General features: G+C 37.5%; 2 protein-coding genes across 2 annotated transcripts in view; one reads left to right on the plus strand and one right to left on the minus strand.

Annotated features, from left to right (window-relative positions):
- TBCD (tubulin folding cofactor D) overlaps positions 1 to 18,549 on the plus strand; it is a 112,602-nt gene that overhangs the window by 20,352 nt on the left and 73,701 nt on the right. Inside the window, exons 9-13 of the mRNA XM_010008241.1 lie at positions 2,020 to 2,152; positions 3,870 to 4,012; positions 4,777 to 4,837; positions 5,352 to 5,426; positions 8,452 to 8,546. Of these exons, the coding sequence (XP_010006543.1) occupies positions 2,020 to 2,152; positions 3,870 to 4,012; positions 4,777 to 4,837; positions 5,352 to 5,426; positions 8,452 to 8,546 (507 nt within the window). The remainder of the gene's footprint in view (positions 1 to 2,019; positions 2,153 to 3,869; positions 4,013 to 4,776; positions 4,838 to 5,351; positions 5,427 to 8,451; positions 8,547 to 18,549) is intronic.
- On the minus strand, positions 12,178 to 14,745 carry ZNF750 (zinc finger protein 750). Its single transcript, XM_010008239.1, has 2 exons — positions 13,319 to 14,745; positions 12,178 to 12,898 (listed from the first exon to the last, which is right to left on the minus strand). The coding sequence occupies exons 1-2, from the start codon at positions 14,743 to 14,745 to the stop codon at positions 12,178 to 12,180; spliced, it is 2,148 nt and encodes a 715-aa protein (XP_010006541.1).

Genomic DNA, 18,549 nt, shown 5'->3' on the forward strand with positions numbered 1-18,549 from the left:
GGGAAAGATGATGGCTAATTCAAAAACACTACAAAAGACTTTGTCCCTTCTTACCACGAGAAATATGGTTTGTGCTATTCTCAAGAATCAAGCAATGATGTAATTTCTCTTATGATTTCACTTAATGCAATTATTTTGACTTCTGAGAAGAAACTTCATAGATCTAGTGCTGGGAACAGTTTCATTCTCCCAGGTACTAAGTCTGAGATGCAGACATTTCCTTACAAAATGGCCAAGATATAGGTAAAGTTGGAGGTAGGATAGTGAAGACAAACAATGATGTGACACTGGTGCTGTAAAGGTGATCAGGAACAAACAAAATATTGGGGGCTGTAATCACATAGAAGTAGCAGTACTGTAGAAGGTGGAAGAGTAACAAGGCTGCCAGATAAGCACAAAAAGAAACAGGCTAGATAAAGCAAGGTATGACGCAAAGTTCTGTAATTTACAAGATGCAGCTGTACAACACAATAGATAAAATCAGTGTGAAAAGAAGATATTTGGCTCACAACATTAACCCTGCTGGTAAAATGAAATGTTTGGGCCTATAGTAAGAATATTATGTAGCTGTGAGTCTGGTAATAAGAGAAAACTTGGGGCATACCAATGGATACATTTACCATAGAAAAGCTGGAATGCTTGTGACTACCCAGCAAATACTGATACATAAACTGTTTGGGATACTAAAAATGTGAGAGACAAAAAAGAATAATAAATCCAAGACACTTAATTATTACAGCTTGTAACAGATCTGAGGATCAAATAGGGGAAAAAAATAGACAAATGACAAAGGAAGAAGCTGTTTAAAATCTTTTGTAACTTAGACTTGATTAAAAAATAAGCACTAGTTCTGAAGCCATTTGCATGGGCCTGTAGATTATTTAGTGATTCAAGAATTTGTAGTACTTGGGAGAGGCTTATATTTATATACATATATGTACTTTTTTCTGTCTGTGAATACTGATGTTTCTGCAGTCTCTTCCTCCTAAATCATAAGTCTTCCTAGCTGCAAAACTGCAAAAAAAACGGCAAAAAAATCCAGGTTGCTGAAAAATATCAAAGCAATACTTGTTACTGGCTTTACCTTTGTATCTGGCAGGATCAATCATAAACTTTTTTTTTTAAAAAGAGAAGATTTTCAAGTCACATCCTACAATTTCTCAGACTTAGAAACAATTGTTCTCTCTTTGATCTGTCAATGTTTTGAAAACTCTGATACCAACCTGGGGTAAGAGGTTTCAGAATATTTTGCCAGTGTGCAGGGCTTATAGCAAGAAGTCCCTCAGAACTCAAACTGTTAGTCTCTAGTAACTAACGCTCAGCCTTCAAAACAATCATTAATTGTTGCAGGCTGAAAAAGCAAAAGGACTCATATTTGTAACAGGAATATGTTCTTTGTGAAAAGTTTGAATCCTGGAACTTTATATTCATTAATCCAAGATTCTCCTTCGCTCTATGATGTTTGTTTTGTTAGACTTTGATAGACTTTGTTACCTTTGATGTTCTCAAATGAAGGGTTTTGTTCCTGACTGTTTACACAGGCACAGGATTTCTCATGTGCAAATGTTAATGGACATTCATTGTCATAAAGATTTCTGTGCCAGAGCAGTTAATTGGTGCTACCTGAAAATAATGAGAGGAGACACTTTCTTAGGATGCACAAACTGGCTGCAGAGTAAATTAACTTGAGCTTCTGACTCCTAATTCTGTTAGACCCTGAAAGATACATGAATGTCCTTCTTCCAGTGAGAACTGGAGGCATAAATGCTCTCAGAATCTAGATTAATTATAATTTTCATAGTCAGAAGCAATCCTTCCTGTTTGGCAGGTGAAGGATATTACCATTGCCACTATTTGACCAGTGTCAAAGCTCCTACAAAGTAGATCATGAGACATTTGCATTTCAGTAAGGCCTTTAAAACTCTTAAGTCTTCTAAAGGATTTTCAAAACTTTGAAACATTTTCTTCCTGAGTTTGTTTTTAAAGCAATTTTTCTAGTGTGTTTGTTTTCTTTTACAGCTGCCACTGTACTTGAATGTCTTGATAACTGCAAGCTGTCAGAAACTAATCAGATGGTTCTTCGCAAGCTCGGGATGAAACTTGTCCAACGGCTTGGAATGACATTTGTGAAACCAAAGGTAGCAAAATGGAGGTTAGTGTAAAGCTGAAACAGTTTGAAAAAAGAAGTAAATCCAAAAAGCAGTCAAAAAAATTAAAAAGTATCTAAATCCATCAATTTGGCTACTGGCTTTCTGTCCTCCTAACCTCTCCTCCCCTAAATGAGAGAGAGAGAGAGAGAAATCCTCATGTTAATTAGGAATGAACACACTCTTCAGGTGCACTACTTGGAAATAGCAGAGTTCTTTGCTGTGTTTAGTTTCCTGTAATTTTTTTCCAGTTTGCTGTAGTGAACTAGTACCTTGACAACCCAAGGCTTTTGGCTTTTGATGTTGCACATTACACAAGCAGAAGCCTGTTCCTATGCATAACTTGATAAAGATGGGAAGCATTGACTTTTGTTAGTGAAGTTGATTTAGTACAATTTTGTAAGAGTGAATATAACTGTTTCCATGACATAGTTCTACCCTGATTCAGTAGAAGGTTCACAGGGGAAAAGTGGTTTGCAATCCCACTTTCGTTTTGCATATTAGTCAGGTTTTGGTGTCTGGTTTTACTTACTGCCAGAGGGCAAAGTCTTTTTTAGATTTCTCGCACTGATATTTTAAAATTGCAGGCTCCCTTGGTGACTATTTTTATTGTATTTCTCTTACCAACTTTTGAGAACGTCCTTAGGCATAGAAAATTCTTTTTAGGTGGAGAATGTACCTTGCCCAATGGCAAAAGTCAGTTTAGCATGTAAAGTGTATCTTGTAAGAATGTATCTACACCACAGGCTAAATATCTGAGTACAGCTTGGGCAGAAAGTAATGAGGTAGCTTTAACATTTAAAAAACAATTTTAAATAAGTTTTTTTAGTACTATTTTTTTAAAGTTTTGTGGATGTTTTTATGGCATGGGAATTTTGCCTCTCTTTGTCAGGGGTGGAAAGTAGGTTATGCTGCAAGAGGAAAGGAAAGATAATAGAAAGGAATCGTTTAAACAGTCTGGCTTTTCTCAGCTTGGAAAAGAGACAACTGGGTCAGGAGGAAGGAGAATGGGATTCTTTTCCTTTAAAGCAATCACTGAATAACTGGAGAGCTGTACACTGGGAGGTGTAGGAACTTGATGAGCAAGCTCCATGATATGATGTACCTGTTGATGAACAAGCTGCATGACAGAATGTACCTACTGATGAGCAGGCTCCATGATAGGATCAGAGAATGTTGGGGGTTGGAACGGACCTCTGAAAATCATCCCAAGTCCAACCCCCCTGCCAAAGCAGGAGCAAAACTAAGGCAGGTCACTCAGAAAGACATCCAAACAGGTCTTGAAAGTCTCCAGAGGAGGAGACTCCACAACCTCTCTGGGCAGCCTGTCCCAGGGCTCTGTCACCCTCACAGTCAAGAAGTTCTTCCTCATGTTGAGGTGGAACTTGCTGGGCTCCAGTTTGAATCCATTGCCCCTCGTCCTGTCCCAGGGCACAAGTGACAAGAGGTTGTCCCTGCCTTCTTGATGCCCTCATGTATTCATTAGGTCCCCCCTCAGTCTTCTCCACTCTAGACTGAACAGCCCCAGGTCTCAGCCTTTCCTCATCAGGCAGATGTTCCAGTCCCTTCATCATCCTCGTAGCCTCTGTTGGACTCTCTCAAATAAGAGAGTCCTCTCTCAAGGATGTATCTATTGATGAGCAGGCTCCATGACAGTGTGTACCTATTTCAGTTGCAAGGTAAATGAGAAAAATAAATAACCTGTTTTTGTGTCTTGTGCAGATACCAGCGTGGCTGTCGATCTCTGGCTGCCAATCTGCAAGCTCAGGGCTCAGTTGTGCAGAGTCAAGTCACAATGGTTGCTGCTAATGAAGCTGATGATGAGGAGGAATATGACATTCCAGGAGAGATTGAAAACGTTGTAGGTGTGTTGAAACTGGACACAAGTTATTGTAATGCCTGCAAATTAAACATATATTGGAAAACAACCTGTGTAGTGCAAAGAGTCATGGATATCTCTGCTAGTGTGAGCAATTGGAGAGACTAGAAAACATCATGGAACTGATTAAAATATACTACGGTTTTGTCAAATAATTTGGATTTCAGCATCTCAAGCAGAAACTCAGTACTGCAGCATTGGTTGTGTGGTTGGAGGATGGAGTTGTTGAAATACATTACAGTTTAATCCAGTAGTATGAGAGAGATACTTTGAACCTCTGATGGATGAAGGATGAATTAAAATTCATAAAGAAAAGCAAAAGTTATTGTTACATGAAAGCTAAAGGATTACGGTTGAAATTTTTAAGCTGTGGTAGTATCAAAAGAAAAGCCTCTCCTTATTAGTATGCAGTCATCCAGCAGGCCCTCTGCTAGCTTGCTGGTGGGTTATGCTCTAAATAAATAGGCAGAAGTTGCATCAGCAGACTTTTATAAAAGTGATCCAATGAACCACTGAAAAAACAACATGACCTCCATTCTGAATCTTCCACAGTACTTAAAATTTCAAACATCTTTCTTCTCGTTTTCAAGTAGTACTGGTGTGACAAATAGAAGAAATCCAGATACAAATCTTTTTATTTAAACTAAAAAGTAGTTACATTAGGAAGAAAATGAATTTCAAATATTTTAAGAAGGCTTTCTGTTGATAAATGAAAAATAATCTGTTTTGTTTCAATAAAATTATCTGCAGAGCAATTGTTGGTTGGACTGAAAGACAAAGACACTGTTGTCAGGTGGTCTGCAGCAAAAGGGTAGGTTTCTTTTATGGTTATTCTAAGCTAATAAACTGAAATAAACAACCTAGAAACACAGTCTGATATAATCTGTGATTGATAATTTGTGTGTATTGTCCGTACTCACAGTAACCTCAGTTGGCTTTAGCACAGCTCATGGTCTGAAGCATGTTTGTGTCTTTTTCTGATGTGAATTTGGGCTGATCTTCAGCAGAATTTCAGATAGCTTTAGAAATAAACATTCTGGGTAGGACTTGATTTGAAGGGTGTAGCATTTCTCTGAAATGTGTTTTCTTTTCCACTTTAAAGCTGTATTTCTGTATGAAGCTCACCAGTGAGTAGCTTTTGCTGCAAGTTGGAGATTGTTTTAGGGTAATGGTGTTTAGTGCATTGTCATCTTGAAGTCAGTCAGCTTACTGTAAGTTTCCAGTAAGTGAATTTTTTATTAGGGTTATTCATCATATGAAGTACTAATGAATCATTATGTGTTTTTCTGTTTGTGTTATTTTTCTTTTTCTTTTAACTTCTGTAGAATTGGTAGGATAACTGGAAGACTTCCAAAGGAATTAGCAGATGATGTGATCGGGTCTCTGTTGGACTGTTTTAGGTAAAAATCTTATTTCATGCCTTACATGAAATGTGTTTGCTTATGAAACAGGAGGACAACAGTTAAGACAGGTCTAAATACTTGGAAATTTTCTTGCCTCCCTTCTCCTAGCTTTCAAAATCTTCCAAGGTGTGGATGTGCTAAGGGTGTTCAATAAAGAAGTTATTTCTGATGCTACATCTTGACCCCATTCTAAAGTCATGTGGAAGGACTGCTTTAAAAATCCCTGGTGTGCTCATGTCTTGAGTGTTCTGTGCATCTTCAGAAGCAAAGCAGAACTGGGAATGGTACTGAAAAGGTTTCTGAGGATCACCAGAGATAAGGAGCAATCTCTGTGAGGGGAGGCTGGAACATCTAGGAAGAGTGAGGGATAAAAGCAGTACACTTGAGATTTATGAAATGATGAATGGCATGGAAATGATTGCCCTCTAGATTTTGTATTATTAGAAGCAAATTAATGAAGTAGCAGGTGCCAGGTTTGGAATACAGAAAAGGTGGTGGTAATTCACACAGCACATAGGTAAACTGTAACAACTTCTTGCTGCATGATATTGTGGATGTTAAAGGTATAAACCTGAACAAAAAGTATTTTCTTCTCTGCAAACTTGCCCATGGTCTGCCCCAGTTTGGAAGTTTTTTTGAGAGTGTTGCAGTATGTCTGTTCTCACACAGTAGGAAGGCATGCACTGCTGGGTAATGTCAGAGAGAGGCTTTGGGGCTTGCTGAAACTGGTTTGATCACTTAGACCAGCTGGGATGTTCTTTTTGGTGGACTTTATTGTTGGATGTCTTATTTCTGCATCTATGTAGACCATATAAAGGACTACATTATTAAGCCAGTATCATACCCTTTTTTTTTGTATCAAGTTGCTCATCAGATCTGCATTGAGTATTTGAGCTTTAAGATCTAAGCTAGTGTTTTAGACTAAACAAAAAAGATATTTTTTTTATTGCCAAAAATATTATTGATGGTCAGTTTGCCACTCAGATGTACTCAGTTTTAGAAAATCTTCTCATACTGCTTGTGAGTACAAATTAAAAATACCAGCTCAAAGAGCACATTGAAACAAGAAGGTATAAAGTCTTAAAAACTTGCAAGGAAAGTATCTATTTAGACAATACTTCCTCTCTATTACTATGATTAATTTAAGAGGTGCTGTTGATCTCAATTATCCCTGGAGCTTCAAAGACCTGGACTCACCATGTTTTCTTGTTTTTCAAGTCATAGTCATGAGTAATCCAACTAGTAATTGAGTGACCTGCTTTCTTCAGAAACACCTGGGAGCAAATGTAGTCAAGGACAAAGGGAATCTCTTCTATATTCCTTGCACTAAATGTCTAGTGACCAGAATAAAAATGTCAGGTGTTTATCAGAGACACTTTAAGTTCTATCTCTTGGGATCAGAACAAGGGATTTCTTACACATAGATAGATGAGAAGACTAGAGACAGCAAAGAAACAAGTGAGCATTTTTCACAGTGTGGTGAGATTTTCAGCACAGTCCTACAGGGGTCTGTGTGAGCCCTGAGCTGTTCAGGATTCTCTTAAAGGCTCCTGGAAGAAGGTGAACAAAGGGATAAGGAAATCAATTAATGATTAAAAGTTAGCTAATGTAGTGAAAACTAAAGGGGGGGAAAAGGGTAATATTATAGAAGCCTAAGTAACTGGACTGTAAATGGCACATGAAATGTAACGTCTAATGAATGCAAACTGATGCATTTAGGGAAAAATGCAGCTAGCTGTGAAACAGTTATTGCTGCTCAGAAAGAGATCTTGAAGTCACTCATAAGCTCTGTCAAAATGTCAGTGGAGTGCTCAGCTGTCAGAAAAACAGAAGGCAAATTGAATGTTAGTTATTATTAGGAAAGGAAGAGATAATAGAAGTGAATCACTGAAAATTGATTTAACTGATGGGGATTCTTCCAAGTGAAAGAAAAAAAGCAGAGGGATATAATGAAGGTATATAAAGTCATAAATGTGAAAGAAAGAGGGAGAGTAATTGTTTACTATTCACTTTTTCTCATAATGCAAGAACTGGGAAGCATCAGGAAGCACTTTTTCACCCAATTATAATTAAATTGTGGAAGTCATTGCCACAGGATGTTATGGAAGCCAAAAGTGTAAAGGGAGTTCAAAAAGGGATTATACAAATTAATGGAAGAGAGTCCAATCAGAGGTTATTAAGTATGACATGCTGACTGCAACCTCTGCTTGGGAAGTTTCCATATTGCTGATTGCCAAAGCTAGGAGGAGGCTACTGAGGGAATGGTCCTTTATCCTTTGTCTTTGGCCAAGCATCTGCTGTTGGTCCATGCCAGAGACAGGATACTGGGAGACATAAAGCTTTAATCTGACCTAGTCCCTCTGTTCCACATTTTATTCTTATATTCCTATTCCTAGTTTAGTACAAAGTGAACTTTCTGCATGTTTAGTCATACATTGTGCAGTCTTTTCCCTTTTCACTCCTCTATCTGCCAGTCCACCAACAATTGTCTTCCATTCTTTATGTTTTTTTGTTATATTCACTACAGGTTGGTCTGTTTTTTAAATGTTTTTTAAAGGTGGATAAACTCCCTGTTTGCTCACTGCATAAATTCATATAATGTGTTCACTGGAAACTTAGCACTTGACCCTCTTTTCCTAGGTAAAGACTGTGTTTGGCCCAAAATTCATTAGTTAGTTTGGGTTTGTTGAGTAAATCTACATCTTTTTTGCCTGTGTACTAGAAAGTTGTTTTTCTTTTCTGTCAGGTCTTGTGCTGTTCTGTACTGAGCTCACGTTTCTATTGATAAATGAGATTTTTGCTTATTTGATCATTATTTTAGCAGTATTTATACTGCACAAAATGGGAAAACATGTTCAACTTGTCATGCTTGTATTTTAGAAGCCTGAGAGGATTAATAACACACTAAACACATGCTGGTTTGCATTGTGTATCTTTTAAAATGTTAGAAATGTGCCATTAAAAATAAAATCCAGAATCAGAAGGGTAGTCTTAACAAAACTTCTCTTTTTTCTCAAATTAGTTTCCAGGAAACAGACAATGCATGGCATGGGGGATGCCTGGCTCTGGCTGAACTAGGTAGAAGAGGATTGTTACTCCCTTCCCGAATTTCAGATGGTGAGTTGTAGTTGCTGAATGTCAGTAAGTTAATGAATTAACAATTTATAGTATTAGAGGTTGGATGTGTAGCAATGGACTGGAATTTGCTGATGTGAGGGGACTGAATAATCACTTCTAGAGTAAAAAAAATACACCTATGGGGACATTTGAAGTGCTTCTGTGAGAATCATTGTCTTGGGTGTGCCTTTTTTATAAGTAATAAATTTTTCTTTCCAAAATGAAATTAGTTTCTTGGGGTTTTCTTCTTTCTTCCTCCCTCCTGTGTTTCTCTGTGCAGTTGTCTAAAAATAATTCTGTATGTTTCTATAGTGTGTCAGTGTCATTATTGAAATAGAATATATTAAATAATTGGTGACTAACTTGCACTTTAAAGTTAGTAGCTTATGCTGTTTGTTTCTGATGAAATTTCAGAGGCCAGTTTTGCATAATTTATACAATGAACTGTTTATATTTCTAATGGGTTTTTGAAATATCAGGTTGGAAAGAAAAATAACAGGGCAGAGGAATTGTTTCTTTGTGTATTCTGTGTGTACCAACATACATTGAAGAACAGAGCTATGAAGGTGGAAATGGTGGTTCTCTGGTGATTTTGGTAATTTTTTTAGAGTTGAAATGACAAAAGCATGATGGAGTAGTAAACATCCAGCACTTCTAGAGCAGTATTTAGGGCTAGGTGATTCTTCTCATCTGCTACTCCTGTGTTGAACAGAGAAGTAAAACAAGTAAAACTAATTTTCAAAAATGTTTCAAAGCTGATGTTTCATGCTTGTAAGTCAGATTGCCAGTTATTTTTTATTCTGCAGGTCTATCTGTTGACTTGTTCTAGAAGAAACTGTAAAGTATGGTATTTAATACAGTTTATTGTTCTGTTTCCATGAAGAGAGTTCATGTCCAACACAGTATCTGTTTAGCATGTGAGAATTTTTGTGCAGCACCTTCAGTTGGTTTCCCTTTTCTGTTTACTTTTGCCCTTGTGTGGCAAAGATGGAACAGTTAAAAAAATAAATAACCCAACTTAAGAATGGGAGGTCACCCAAAGGTAAGCCTGTATCTCAGCACTAACAGAACTGAAACTGTACCCTTCCACCTTCCTCATGTCATAGAATTTTGTAATCTAAATTGGAAGTTTCGTGCAATTTTGTTCTTGTATAGGACTGGAAAAGACATGAGTGAAGTCTGGCTCTGTCAGTGATGTGACTTGTTCTCTGAAATCACCTCTCTTCACTTTTTAGGCCGAGTTTCTGTGTATGTAGAATGAGTCTGATGGTTGTATCCATTACACCCTTCCTTTTCTGCAGGTGTGCAGTGAAAGTTCATTGCCTGGAAAGGGCACTCTTAGGATACATAGGCTTATATGCCAAGTTTTCATTTGTCAGATTGCATACGATGTAGCCTTCTATTAGTGGAGTGGATGAATATAAAGCTAAGATGGGGAGGAGGAAGAGGAGGGGAGAACAGGAAAAGTGATTTGATGGGAATTGGAAGTTTATTAACAAAAAATTACTAAGAATTCCAACAGTCTATCTGTGAGAAGATGGGTAAGAAACCTAACTGGAGACTATCTTGACTAAACTGCACTTCTTTTGCTTATCTGATATTCAAGAATGAGCTATATAGAAGGCAAAAAGGTGTCATTCTGTGAGGAATGAGTAAAAGAGGGTAGTTTGAATTTGTAGGGGTAGAATTTGGAAAGATTTAAGTGTAGCTAGTTAAGAATGTATCTGGTAATGACAGACCATGTTATATCTTCATCAGAGTAAAACTGATTTCAGGAGATGAGGTAGACTTCACTGCTGGAGTTTATGAACAATAGAGATGGTGAAGAATAGATCCTTGAATTGTATGGAAAACCACCAAAAAGTGTTCCTTGTTGACAAATAAATGAACAATAAGAGAGATGAATGAGATTTTTAAAAAATTACGGTTGAGGGAAACCATGAAACTTTCTGCTTCCCGAGGTGAGCAAGGCAAACAGCCTAATGCAGTTTAACAGCAGTGGTGACACCAGCCTCTGTAACTTCATGTTTGGAAATTACGGATTTGGTAGCACAGGTCCCTGATCTTTAAACTTGGCCTGTAAAGAAGCTCTTTCTCCTTGTTTCAGCATGTACTGCTGTACAGCTTGATACATCACCCTTTCATAGTGCCTTCCTGTTGTAATTTGAGTTAATTGGACTTTTACCATATTCCCTTTGCTCAAACTCAGATTGTTGTTCTTGTCTTCTAAAAATCTAGGAAGAGCTTTTCTCAATGAAAGATTAAATTAAAGATCAGGTGAGGGTGTCTCTTATGTGAATAATGAGTCAATGGGAATTGTCTACCCGTAGTTTTAAGTGAATAGTACTTAGTCTGGGTTTGTTTTACTTGAACTGATGGTGCATAATGTGCAAATTTACGCAGTGGAACAGCCTTATCTTAGTTAAAGTTTTGTAGAAGTTTGGATAAGGTGGACAGCAGCTTTAAGGCAGAGGGAATTCTGAGATATGTCATATGGAGCTGAAGTGTGGATTAATTAACCTGCATCATGAACTTCCTTTACTGCTTGAAGCTGCTTTTTTTACAGTTGATTGGTATTCCATGCCATTTTCTGCTTGTAAATAGATTTAGCTAACAACTCCTTTGCTAATTTTACTTCAAAATTGTGTTACAGATAGTGTAGTGAGTGTATTTGTGTTCATTCATGACTTTCCATATTTTAAGGACAGGTCACAGTTTTATTTGAAAAATTGCAAGTTTATATACACAATCATAGAAGCAGAAAATAGTTTTAGGATGTATGTAGAAGCACACTGAAACTGGTAATTAGTGATACATGAATACAGAAATGAGACCTTCACCAGGAGAGTTTGCCTCAGGTGAAATAAATTATATGAGTAACCTTTAAGGCTCAGAGTTTGAAGGTTGCCCAGTGTCTGTCTAAGCTCAGAGGATCAGGCACCTAAACTTTAGATCTTCAAATTTTCGGTATTGCTTTCATAGTGGTTCAGTTAAAAAACTGCATTTGCTAAATTTCTTTGGTTCAACATATGAAAAGCTTTGTTTATCCAAGGTTTGGATCAGTTTGTTTTAGCTGGTGTCTGCCTCTTAGTAACAACACCTGGTCTGCTGTTTTGTTGTATGGCATCATGGCAAAGTGCATTCATACCCAAAACAGTTTTTACAGTAAATTCTAAAAAGCCAGGTTGAATCTTAAGCTTATTTAAACTACTGCACAGTGAAATAATTTTTTTAAAAAGAAAAAAGACAAACCTACTAAATGAAATTAAGCCTGAAAAAGACTATGACAGGATGTTATTGAACAGTATTGTTTCTAAAGCTTAAACACCTTTTAAGGAAACATTGTAAAAGTTAATTTACATTCATACAATTGCAAAAAAACCTTTAAGATTCCATCTAATGTACTTTGGCTTTAGTCATGAATGCAAAAATTCACTCATCAAAATCTGAGCTTATGCAATCTTACACAAGTTACTTAAAAATATTAATATAAAATTATGAACATTATTTACATGGGAGAGATTGAATGTATCTTGTCATGGATAAAACCCAAGAGGAGGTGATTTGTAGACTTTTTATGGTGTTGCTGGTAACTAGCTTCTATGACCAGAAACTCATGGGAAGTGGAAGACTAAGATACTCTCGTTCTCTTCCTTAAAGTGAAGACTCTGCTACAGTCATTTGACCTTGCTCTTTTAGTGCCCTGCTGGGATTTTGCCGATTCTTTTTGATTTGTCCTTTTTTGTCCTTTTACTTTTTGATTGCACTGAGTATCCTGAGTATCAGTAGAATTAAGAGCAGCTTCTGTACATGAGGTGTTACTGTCCTGAGGACTCTGCCCTTCACTGTCCACTCTCACTTTGCTGGGGCTGTAGGCAGCCAGCTGGCAGAGAGCTACAGCTGCTGTTTGCTTCTGCTCATCACAGCTGTCAATTATTCTTAAATCTTGCGCTTCATTGTGCTGAGCTGTGAAAGAAGATTTGTCACAGGCACTGTTGGTAGGATTCTTGGGGCTACATGCATCTGCTCCAGAGGTTTCTCTTTCGGTGTTCGGAGAAGTAGCAGCACCATTATCATGAGGTGGACTCTGGAATGATGTTTTCAGGTTTCCCGTGTTACAGGAATCTTTTACCGAGAGGTTCAGAGGCATGTCTTGCAGTTCTAGAAAGTTCTGACTTTCTGTTTTGGATGTGTTTTTATAGGCATGCTCGTGAACAGGTCCTGTGTTTGTGTCACCCTTTTTTGAAAGATTAAGGGGAGCTATCCCTGTGTCTTCTTCACTGTTGGACAGTGAGCCTTCATGGTTATGGCATTCATTCTGTGTGTGTGAATCTTCATCAGTGACGTTAATGCTGAAAGAAATGAGGAGAAAAGAGAATTCACTATTGGTTGCTCTTTTAATCTGGGGCAGAGGAAGTGGACAGGAAGAAGGGAAACCCAATCTGTCTAGAAGTCTGATAATTTTGTTGTTTTTCCTTTAACTCCCCCAAGTCCCTTTCACCATACAGAACACTAATACAGGTAATTACCTGTAAAAGACACATGCATATTAATGGTATTGGAAACACCTGATACATTTAAGGAAAACGAGTGGTCTATTCACCGTAGCAACTGCAAATGGTGCTGTACTTTGCACAGTTAATACAGAACAAAAGATCTCAGTGGTGTAAATTTAAATATATTTTAGGGGCATTGCATGAAATGTATCCATCTATCTTTGTGTGTCCCCAGTAAATCTGACAAGAATTTGTGAAGTGATTTGATTATTTTACCTGGTAGGTGAATCCCCTCTGTCTTGCTGTGTCTGCACACTTGGAAGTAGAGTCGGTTGATCAGTGCTTTTTCTCACAGGTCTGAAAGCTGTGAAGTTTTCTTCTGGTTGATCATACTTGCCAAGTGATGTGGAAGATGACTTGTTAGAGAGGTCAAATAAGCCTTCGCATGTGTGGCTGGTCTGAGTGAAGTTGGTTGGACTAGGTCTGCCAGGGGAGCCTGTTGCTGCACTTCCTGCAAGAGGGCTCATCTTAGCATTCTCTCTTTCATTTTGGTCATCTTTGGAATGACTTTTGTCATGCAATAATGTAATTTCTTTTTCATAATCTCCTTGTTTTTTATGTGAACTTAGAGGGTATTGTTGGGATGGGCTTAAAGAAGCTGGATACAGCAAGGTAGTTTCTTCCATTAGATGAGAATTTTGATCTCTGTTAATACCAGCTACATGTGAAAATCTGTAAAATGGAGGATCTGTTGGCCTACAAAATCCATATGGTAGTGGAGGAGTGGAATGATATTGTTGGAACAATCGATAGTGTTCATATGCTGATGCATTTATGGGTTTTGGAAGTGGCCCAGGATGGGGAAGAAAGTGTCTTTGATCTTGTGCGCCATAGACAGACAGAGCAGAGCTTTCACACTCTGAATTACCTGGTAGCAGGTAAGGTGTGTAGATAGCCAGCCTATGCTCATAAAAATGAGGAGAGTACTCAGGAATCATTGGCTGCATATAAGGTGAAATGGAACCAAAGCCTTTTGTGGGAGCAATTTTATGTGGGAACTCTGGGAGAAAAGGAGAACCTGCTTTCCATGGGTGACTTGGTGCATGAAATGCAGACTTAGTGTGAAAGGCTGAACTTTTGTTAGAGCGTGATACCATTTCAGATACTTCACTGGCTTCTGGGCCTTTACTATCTCTGTGTTCTCCTACAGGAACAAAAGCAGAGGGCCTTACAATGCTGTCCAGGAGGGGCTGCATGCCAATCGTGCTTTCTGTGGTAACACTGGCAGGGCTTAATTCCTTCTGCATCACTGGTTTTTGTCCTTGAATTGCTGTGGTTGTTGCCTGGTTTTGTAGTTCAACATTTTCCTTGGCATCTTCTTTTGCAAAAGAAAATGGTGGCTTTGAATCAAGGTTTGCCAGTCCATTGGTGACAGATTTAGAAGAAGATGGCTTGACTGTGGATTCAAGCTGATTGATCTGCTTGGGCTCCAAGGAGCTGGTTTTTGGGCACTTGATAACCCGATCCTGCTCTGATACTAACGTAATTGAGTTTTTGCAGAGCCCATACTTCATGTGGTTAAAAAGATGGGATTTCTCATTGCAAGTAAAGGGGCACTGAAAACACTTGTACTTAAATGGCTTTCCTGGTGGTCTTGGGATGTAATGAGGCTTCTTTGGTTTACGTTCTTTGAGGAGACTCATTTTTTTTTCTGCTTTAAACAATTAAATGTAATGATTCTGTATAAAAGCTTTCTTGTGGTTAGCTTTCCTCAGTTTTAGCCTCTTGATGTTTCCAGTTTTTCAGGTTTCTAGAATCCTTCTTCCCAGGTGAAGAGAGGAAGCCAACTCCCGTGGTGTCTCAGGGAAGACAGGGTGCTGGAAAACACCACTTTGGCAACTGGTAGTGCAGGAACTGTAACACAAAGTTGAGAATTAGCTGTAGTGGAACATTGGAACCCAATACAAAGTAATACATTCTTTTGACTGCCTTCCCCCTCATATTATATATGGTGTGTTGTGGGGTTTTTTAAACCCAATGAAAATACAAGGTGCTAGAGTTGAGATAAACACACGTTACACTTCAGCCTCCTTCTGCACCTAAACAGAGTCACAGAAGTGGCCTGATTTTCAGCAGTGCTAGTCACCTGCCACAGCTATGGGCTTGAAGGAGTTTACTTTGAAAACTGAAGGGACATTCATTCAGAAGATGAAAGTAGAAATCTAGGTGGAGCTGTTGAGAGAGGAGTGGAGGTGGGTAGGATGAGAAGAGGCAGGTCCTGGCAGCAGCTGGCTATGGGGCAAGCCTGTCGAGCCGGTTGGGGAGGGAAAGGAGGGAATTTCCTGCTTTAGTGAAATGAGGGTGGAGTGGATTGGCTGCAGTTGGGAGCTGACTTGGCTCTTTCAGAGACTGACCAGCCCCCTCTTTTAACTGGCATGGCGTTTCCTGACAGCCTAATCTCAGTGGATACCTCAAAAGTGGCCGATCTCTCGAAGGATAAAACCACACCAATTTTCTTCCTCTTCCTAATTCAATTAAGAGAAATGAGCACTGCAATATCTGACTAAGAGAATCTTCTGCTTGATAGACACATTTCACATTCTTCTGCTGGCAGCACCTTAGCTATTGCATGTATTTAACACAGACACACAAGTGTATTAATTCTGGTGAAAAAGCTCCTGGCAGTAATTGATTTATAGGGGAATGATCTATCTGCCTTTCTTCAGAAAAACTGAGGTTGTGGATACTTCATACAACCTAATGATGTGCTCAGTAGATAAGTCAGGAGGGCTTGTATCAGCTTGTCCCATTATGTTCACTGATTCTGAAGGCGTGAGAAACTCTCAGAGTCAAGTTCTCATGATTTTATAGGATGTGTTATGGCAGAGATCTAAAAACTGATGATTTCATCATGAACTATAAGCATCATTATCAAAATGATGACTGTTGCAAAACCACGGACTGTATCTATTGTGTTACCCGAAACTACAGGAATACTAATTGTAAGAGTGACTAGTTCAGCTTGGGACTTTTTTTTTTTAAAAAAAAAAAAAAAAGACAAGACGCTTTTTACATAGAACTTTGAATTAGCAGAATTAAAATACCGAGTTTATGAAAAGAATTGCTGGTAATTAGGTGCTGTGAGATTTTAGTTAAAATGAAGATAATTTGCATTTCTTAAATCAGAGAATATTTAATAGAAAATGACATGCAAGACGTTATGAAAACTGAAGGCAGAGCTACAGAATTGCTGCTTGTTTCATCAGGTATAGTAATTCTAGGAAATTGTGTTAAATGTTGTTTCTGTTGTCATGGACATATTAATGTTGTTCAAATAGTCTTTGTGAAGGCACCCTGAGAAAACTAAAGCTGTTCTATAAGTAGAAAAAAGAATCAAGCTTTTTCTTAAAATTAACACATTATTAAATGTGTGATAGCCTAAAAAAAAAAAAAAAATGTGTAGAGAAGTGGCTTTTTATTTTTCAGGTTTTAGCAAAGCTTTTTTGGTTGTTTGAGTTGAATGCTGATACTGTAACAATGAGAAAAAAAAATAGTTATACATCAGCATGTAAAGTCTTGTCATTGCAGTGAAATGTTGTTCGATAAATTAAAAAACATACTTAGTATTTACAAAAATATTTTAAGTAGTATTAGCCAGAATTGCTTGGAGAGATTCAGAATAATGCTTTAACATTTTAAAAAAAGAGTAAATGAAAATACTGAGACATAGGAGGGGAGTTCCAAGGAGAGACCTGGTCTTGTTTTTCTACCTTAGGTGAGCTTGTTGCATTTATTTTTGACTAGTGAGGTATAACTAATGTGGACAGTTTGTAATGGACTCAGTCAAGTCAGTTTGTACCCGTTTTTTATATCTTTTGGAAGTACTTGTAATAATTAGTTTTGAAAAACAAACAAAAAAAGAAATTGTTGTCAAAGCTCCATAGCATTCTTAGCTGAACCATTTATGATAACACTCTGAATTTGCATTCAGGTGCAGCACTTGTAATAAAGAGATGTTAATTAGATTTTCTTGTTCTGCTAGCTTTCCTTTGCTTAATAATGAAAATTCCTGTGTGTCCTGTTCCCCCTCCACCCCGACTTTGTACTTGGTATTTAACTTTGAGTCAAGTTATTCCTGTTCAACACAGTATGAACTATCGTTCCTTAATAAGATAAAATGCATTGTTGCAGATTTCATGTTAGAAGTCTAGAGCATTGGAGCCTGTTCACCATGTGTACAGCAGGGGAGGATTACAATAGATTTTTTTGTTGTTGTTGTTAATTTGTTTTGATGGCATGCTCAGCCTGCAGACAGCAGGGCTCCCAAAACCTGCTCCTGACTTGAGACATAGCTTATTTTAAAGGGTGTTTACACTTTGGTAAACTCAGGCTGGTGTCAGCCAGATGAATGTGCTGCTTCTCTCTTTTGCTATTGAATCCCTTTCTTTTTTTCTCATGCTTTAAAGATGCCAGTAACAAATATTTCTAAACCCAGACAAAAAGGCTAATTTCTCCTCCAGTCTCTTAAGTCAAACACAGGAGTATCTGGCAGAGGTTGATATTTCATAATTAAAACAATTAAAACTATTTGATCCCACACAAACAGCTGTAAAATACAATAATGATATAAAATAGGTGCAACCAATTTGAAGTGTCTTTATATAAATAATGCTTCTTACAGTTGTACAATACATGTTGTGTGCTACCAAAATAAAGATTAAGCCTTAGAGAGAAAAATCAAAATAAGTAGTTCCTTTTTCCTTTTACTTGAATGCTGGAACTTGTGATATCCTTTAAAAATGGGGAAAAAATTCTTCAGGAACAGAAGGATAATTTTAATGTAACTTTTTTCTAGATTGAAATTTTATTTCATGTATACCTGACTTTAGAAATGCAGATAGTTATATATTATTGTATTTTTTTTCTACTTTTGAAATGTAGTCTTATTACTTATTTATATTTTTACTGAAACCAGGTTATTCAGATAATATTGGTTAAGCTTGAGGTTTTCTTGGTTGTTTCTTGTCGATAATGTACGTCCTGATCTGTCGCCCTTTCCAGCCTGAGACTGAGAGCTGCCAGGTTTTTTCCTTGTTTTTAAAATAATTTTGTTGCTATCTCCTTGCCTTTAACATATTAGCACGTTCAGAAAACAAGAATATAGTTTAATATTGTGTGTGTGTATAAATAGATTTAAAAAAAGAAAAAAATAGTTCAGTGTAAGTGCATAGACACATGCACATTTGTATTCATCCACACTCATCCACACACACGTATATATATGTGCATATATATACCTGCATGTTGTTTTTTAGGTTTTTAAGTAGTCTAAATTGTTTGAGATGCCCAGTTGATCAAAGAGGAAATTTCAAAATGACTTTTATTACAAGCAGGGATGGTAATTACATTTTTTTTAGGACACTGCTTTAGCAAACTACGTAACAGTTTGTCATGCACACTCCATTATTATTGCAGTATCCTTTTGGTGATGTTGATCTCTCTGACCA

Source organism: Chaetura pelagica, unplaced genomic scaffold, assembly GCF_000747805.2.
Source record: "Chaetura pelagica isolate M959 unplaced genomic scaffold, ChaPel_1.0 scaffold471, whole genome shotgun sequence".
NCBI classification, from domain to species: domain Eukaryota; kingdom Metazoa; phylum Chordata; class Aves; order Apodiformes; family Apodidae; genus Chaetura; species Chaetura pelagica.

Coding starts and splice junctions, on each gene's coding strand:
- ZNF750 (XM_010008239.1), bottom strand. CDS start 14,745: ATGAGTCTCCTCAAAGAACGTAAACCAAAGAAGCCTCATTACATCCCA. Junction 12,899..13,318: donor AGAGGGGATTCACCTACCAG/GTAAAATAATCA, acceptor CATTTCTTTCAG/CATTAACGTCACTGATGAAG.